The sequence below is a fragment of the Cebus imitator genome, unplaced genomic scaffold (assembly GCF_001604975.1).
Source record: "Cebus imitator isolate Cc_AM_T3 unplaced genomic scaffold, Cebus_imitator-1.0 Scaffold149, whole genome shotgun sequence".
NCBI lineage: Eukaryota > Metazoa > Chordata > Mammalia > Primates > Cebidae > Cebus > Cebus imitator.
The window spans coordinates 306,912-313,643 of NW_016107464.1; the positions used below are offsets into that span (position 1 = coordinate 306,912).

General features: G+C 42.8%; 1 protein-coding gene across 1 annotated transcript in view; it reads left to right on the forward strand.

The window, feature by feature from the left end:
• The window catches only part of UBE2R2 (ubiquitin conjugating enzyme E2 R2), a 115,052-nt gene extending 109,248 nt beyond the window's left edge, over positions 1 to 5,804 (forward strand). Inside the window, exons 5-6 of the mRNA XM_037743624.1 lie at positions 2 to 94; positions 4,830 to 5,804. Of these exons, the coding sequence (XP_037599552.1) occupies positions 2 to 94; positions 4,830 to 5,049 (313 nt within the window). The 3' untranslated portion in view covers positions 5,050 to 5,804. The remainder of the gene's footprint in view (position 1; positions 95 to 4,829) is intronic.
• Positions 5,805 to 6,732: the final 928 nt, after the last annotated feature.

Below are 6,732 nucleotides of genomic sequence, written 5' to 3' on the forward strand. Positions count from 1 at the left end.
ACACCTTCTCCCCAGCCAATGTCGATGCTTCAGTTATGTTCAGGAAATGGAGAGACAGTAAAGGAAAAGACAAAGAATATGCTGAAATCATTAGGTAAGGTGCTTTGGTTTTTTTGTTTGTTTGTTTTAATTACCTCAAGTCATACAAAACCAAAATATATTCTGGAACCAAGGTTTTTACATCAAACTTAAATATCCTGTCCATTCCAGGATAATTTTCCTCTATTAGATTTATAGTGTGGGAAGAGAAGATTTCTGCCCGAGCACAATGAACTTTGCTAGATAATGTAGTAGCAGACCTGATTTTCTAAGAAGCAGAACTTCTAGGTTTTTAACTAGTCAAGTTTGCAAAGTATCTTTTAATCATTTTAGGGACCCTGTTCTAGAACATATTGATTAAAGTGTAACAAACACAATTACCCAAGGTATTCCAGATGTTCCAGGTACATAGGACAGAGTATCAGGTGTATGTAAGACAAAGTAATTTTGTTTTCAAAATTTGAATAAATAGGCCAGGCACAGTGGCTCATGCCTGTAATCCCAGCGCATTAGGAGGCTGAGGCGGATAGATCACTTGAGGTCAGGAGTTTGAGACCAGCCTGGCCAACATGGTGAAACCCCATCTCTACTAAAAGTACAAAAATTAGCCAGGTGTGGTGTTGCATGCCTGTAATCACAGCTACTCAGGCGGCTGAGGCAGGAGAATTGGTTGAACCCAGGAGGTGAAGGTTGCAGTGAGCCAAGATTGCACCACTGTACTCCAGCCTGGGCAACACTCCATCTTAAAAAAAATAAATTGAATAAATAAAGTCTTCTAGTTTATTGGCATTCCTGACCATAGCAGCAAGTATCTTGGAAATCCTCATTATCAGCAGCACTAATGTGTGGTATAACAGAGCCCTAGAATAAGATTCAAGGGATTTGGAATCTATTAGTGGCTATGCTGTTATGATAAACGGTCCCACGAATAATGGGTCCAAAATGGTTAATTTTGGGGGTCTTTTACTTTCTTCTCTATGTAAAATGGAAAAAAGCTCAACCTTTAATCTCTTAGGACATCAGATTCTTATAATAGTACCCCAAAAATTTGCGATAAATAGAAACCCTATCCTTCTCCCACCCTCCTCCTCTTTATTTAAATTATTAATATATTTTTTTTACACTCTTACTGTCACCCAGGCCAGAGTGCAGTGGCACGATCTCAGCTCACTGCAACCTCCGCCTCCTGGGTTCAAGCAATTCTTCTGCCTCAGCTTCCTGAGTAGCTGGGATTACAGGCACCCACCACCATGTCGGGCTAATTTTTTGCATTTTTAGTAGCGACAGGGTTTTACCATGTTGGCCAGGCTGGTCTTAACCTTGTGATCCAGCCACCTCGGCCTCCCAAAGTGCTGGGATTACAGGCGTGAGCCACTGCACCCAGCCTTCTCCACCTCTTTTTAAAAAAAACATGGTCTTCCTCTGTTGCCCAGGCTGGAGTGCAGTGGTGTGGCTTCAATTGATCCTCCTGCCTCAGCCTTCCATAGCTCTGGGATTACAGGTGCGAGCCACCAGGCCTGGCCTCAACCCCACTTGATGTTAGATTTTTATTTCTTAAAATACAGACCCTAAATACAGTTACAGCTTACTTTGTGCATAGGAGTTCAGTAAGCACTGGCATTTATACAAATAAGAGTAAAATCTAGTTGGCTAGAGACCAAGTGATATGAAAAAAGTTAGAACAATGTTGGGAAAGCACATGAGGTGACTGCTGAGTAATAAAATCAGCAGTTCTAAGTTTTCTGCCCATTAGGATCACCTTTAGACTGACCCTAAATGATAGCTGTTTTTTATGGGATTACAAGGACAGAGTTTGAGCATCTGTGTGTGTATATATATATATCTCACCTAGGTGACTGATACATACCAAAAATTGAAGATAATTAGTATAAATAGTAAGGTCATACAGAAATCTAGAGGCGTAGGATTGTACTAAGGATTGAAGGATCAGAAAGCTTATGTATACATATTCTTAAGGTACTTCTATATATTTCTTAATTTAAGGGTCCCTTTATCTCATTCTGTCTATGCCTTAATTACCTAGCACAGTACCTGACACTCAGCAACAACTTTGTGTCAGGTACGCATTGAGACATAGCATGTATCCTTAGGGAGCTCACTTTATTAGCATTTAAAAACAAACGACCATGTATAATTATACCTATAGAAGCCTAAACAAAGAAACATTCGGAGAAATATATAATGTAATAACTTCCTAGCAGAGATAATTCCTCATAACCAATAATTTTTCAGGTGAAAAAAGGGAAGGAAAACACCCATGTTTGCTACAATACAGGATTATAATAGCATGACAGGCATGTCAAGTCAATTACAAATGCTTGCGTATTTTTTTGAGACGATCTCCCACTTTCACCCAGGCTGGAGTACAATGATGCGATCTCTACTCACTGCAACCTCTGGCTCCAGGGCTCAAGCTGTCCTACTTCAAATACAAAATGTAGTTGGGTGTAGTGGTGCACACCTGTAGTCCCAGCTACTCAGGAGGCTGAGGCAGGAGAATTGCTGGAACCTGGGAGGCAGAGGTTGTAGTGAGCTGAGATCATGCCACTGCACTCCAGCCTGGGCAACAGAGCAGGACTCTGTCTCCAAAAAAAAAAGGTACCATTGGCTGGGCACTGTGGCTCACACCTGTAATCTCACCACTTTGGGAGGCTGAGGCAGGTGGATCACTTGAGCTCAGGAGTTCAAGATCAGCCTGGGCAACATGGCGAAATCCTATCTCTACAAAAAAAATTAGTCGGGTGTGGCGACTCATGCCTGTAATCCCATCTACTTGGGAGGCTGAGGTGGGAGGATTGCTTGAGCCCTGGAGCCAGAGGTTGAGCGGAGATCGCATTGCTCTATTCCAGCCTGGGTGACAGTGGGAGACGCTGTCTCAAAAAGAAAAATCAGTTGACGAGGGGACCAACATGGACTAAACTGAGGCAGTAATAGTAGGGGTGAGACAACAGATTAAAAAATATATTTAAGCTGTGGCCATGTGCAGTGGCTGATGAGGTCGAGAGTTCAAGACCAGCCTGGCCAAGATGGTAAAATCCCATCTCTACTAAAACTACAAAAATTAGCGAGTTGTGGTGGCAGGTGCCTGTAATGCCAGCTATTCAGGAGGCTGAGGCAGGAGAATTGCCTGAACCTGGGCAGCAGAGGTTACAGTGAGCAGAGATCACTGTACTCTAGCCTGGGCGACAAAGTGAGACTCCTCTATCTCAAATAAATAAATAAATAAATAAATAAAAATTAAAAAAAAAAAGATTAAAAAAAAAGCTGTAAAACAATAGGTCTTTGGAGTAAGATTTATTATTTTAAGAAGTGATGTTTATTCAGAGAGGTAAAATGGGAGAAACTGGCCATAGAGGTAGGAAATGCATATGTGGTCTACCTCTGCATATGGAACATCAGGACAGAAGCTTCCAAAAGGCATTTGTTTATATAAGCCAAGAGCTGTCAGCATAAAATGAGTAGTGGCTAAAATTATGGGAACAAAGATGATTGATGTCCCAGGGAAAATGCTGAGTGTGGAGATTCAAGCCCAGAAACCTCAGGACCATCCATGTGCAAGGCAAGGCAACAGAAGAAGAGCTTTAAGTACAACCAAAAGAGATTGACATTAGGAAGATCAAGAAGAGTGGTCAAGTCTTGACTCATATTTTTCTAATTGTTGAAGGAAACAATGTATTGCTCTGTTCACTCATAGAATTGACTGCACACCTCTTATGCACCTATGTGCTAGGCACCGGGGAAATAGACTAAGACAGACATTGATGTGCACATTAGAAAATGGGGAGACAGAAGAATGAGCAAACAAAAAATACTAGATAGTGCTAAGTAGGATAATGTGAAAGAGTGACTAGATGGTTCTTTAAATTGGGTTGTCTGGCCAGGCCTTCTCTAAGGTGATTTGTAAGCCTTAACATCCGAGGCATTGCTTTCTGAGTGACAAGGAGGAGCCAGGCATGTGTGGAACTGGGGCACAGCAAGTGGTACAGACAGAAAGATCAACGAGGTGTGTCTGAGATACCAAAAAAGACCAGGGTGTTATACCTAACACTGTTTAAAAAAAAAAAAAAAAAAAAAGACCAGGGTGAATGTGTTGAAGTTGGAGAAAGTGATGGGCTGGGAGAAAATACAAGAGTGGGTTGTGCGGCTGGGCTCAGTGGCTCGGCCTATAATCCCAGCACTTTGAGAGGCCGAGGCAGGTAGATCAGGAGTTTTGAGACCAGCCTGGCCAACATGATGTAATCCCATCTCTACCGAAAGTACAGAAATTAGCTGGGCGTGGTGGTACGCGCCTGTAGTTCCAGCTACTTGGGAGGCTGAGGCAGGGGAATTGTTTGATCCTGGGAGGTGGAGGTTGCAGTGAGCCAAGATTGCGCCACTGCACTCCAGCGTGGGTGACAGAGCAAGACTCTGACTCAAAGAAAGAAAGAATAAAAGAGTGGGTCGTGCAAGACTTTGGAATCTGACATAAGGTATTTGCATTTTACTATTAAGTGAATAGAATTGTTGGGGGCACGTAATGAGTTTGGTGGTGAGGCAACTCAGAGGTGATTCTGGCTATAACTGATCCATTGCTTTAAACTCCCTTGACATAACAGTGTATTTTCCCCCTAAAAGGTCAAAGTTTACATAGTACAGAGTATCTGTCAGATGCTTTCAGGCAGGTACTGAAGTTTGGATATCTGAGTCATAAATAATGATTATTTAAGGCCAATTATAAATCTGTCTCAAAACAGTGACTTACCATAAACCATTTGTCACCCTCCCTCCAGGAAACAAGTTTCAGCCACTAAGGCTGAAGCAGAAAAGGATGGAGTGAAGGTCCCCACAACCCTGGCGGAATACTGCATCAAAACTAAAGTGCCTTCCAATGACAACAGCTCAGATTTGCTTTACGACGACTTGTATGATGATGACATTGATGATGAAGATGAGGAGGAGGAAGATGCCGACTGTTATGATGATGATGATTCTGGGAATGAGGAGTCGTGACGTGCTCCTTCAGTGTCCCTGTACTGCCCTGCCGTCTCAGGCCAAAGGGAGGGGAGCAAATGGGGACCTGGCCATGGCCCCTCAGCAAAAACCTATTCACAGCGGGTGGGGAAACAAACACACAGCTCCTGCTGACTCCCCTTATGGATCTCGGTTTGCTCCTTTTTATGGACCTTTAATGGAGAGAGAGTAACCCTCCACAGAATGTCTGAATTCTTGCATTCTTTACCCTTCCATCATCACTGTATTGATTCTTTTTTTTAAAAAACATCAACCCAAACTCCCGCCTCACTTCGTCTCTACAGAATGTTCACAGCAAAACACGTTTGGTCTGTTTTTAGATTCTTGAAGAATTAAATAGTCTTTCAAGATGTTTAATGTGTTTAAAGCTGGGAACCTGTTGGGAGTTCACAAGTGCTGCATATACTGGGTAGCAAAAGAAAATGGAAAAAAAACCCACAAAACAAACTTAAAGAAAAAAGCAAATTTGCCAAGGTTTAGCTGCTCATTTACATTAAGTGTGTGCGCATTCGTTCAGCCCCATGGTGGTGAGTTTTGTTTCTTTCCCTTCCTAAGGCTGGGATATGGTGGGTGTCAGGGACTTTGTGCTAAGCCTGATGAAATGTGCTCCTCCAGTCTCCATGAAATCCTAAAACATGGAGGCCTCAGCTACTCTGAGGAGAGAAATCAGACTTTGTTTTTTGAAATCGATTGGGATGGAAAGCCTGAAATAAATATTCATACTTTACATAGAACTGAGCACTTGGTTGCTATTTATTGCAGGGTTGTTACTTTTCCCCCCAGGGAGTGGGGCAAGTTGGGAAGTTGGGATGAGTGTGTGGGGATGGACTTAGTGATGGGAACAAAGATTTAAAAATCACTATGCTGTTTGGTTGATGCTACTGGTGGCCACCATTGGGAGGAAACATCTGTTTGTTTTATATTTAGCATGGCCTTCCCATCAGAAATACACTCTTACCATGTCGTTTTGTTTCTTGTTTTTTAAGGAGCCACTTTTAATTACTCAGTATTAATCCTAGGTGCATGTGTTAAGATTTCGGTTTTCATCGAGCTGCTTATACTGATTGGTAGTGAAAAACATGGATGTGTGTGAGACAAGTTGCTAGTTCCCGCTGTCTTCATTGGATGCGAGCTGGACTTTTTTCTCCTTTCAACATACTTGGGCTGTGGAGCACAAGCAGAACTTGTGCATAGAGCTCCCCTTGGGATCGTGTCTTGTGGCTGAGGGAGTTGAATGCAGTTTTTAGGCCAGGTAAGGCTAGATATTCCTGTGATGCACTCGCTGCAGCTTTGATTTTCCAGATCTCAGTCGTGTTGCTTCAATCAATATTGAGATCCAGCAGCCTTCACCATCGAGGGACTTCAGAACTTGAAGGTGATTTTTGGTTGTTATGGGGGTGCGCCAGATCATAGGAGGGCATTATTCTTTGGAGGAAACCGCTATAATGTAAAATCAGATTTCAGAAGGAAAATGTAGCAAGGACTGACTGTAGTCCTACTTCAGACCCCTGGGCACTAGTGTCAACTCCTCCTTCGGCTTGCAACTCAGAACCAAAAGGCAGATTAGGGACGGGGCAGGAGGGAATCTTAGGATGGCTAGAGTAGGTGACGCTTACTTCCTTAGCTCCTCCTTCCGTTCTGATCTCAGGGTTTTCACTCTTC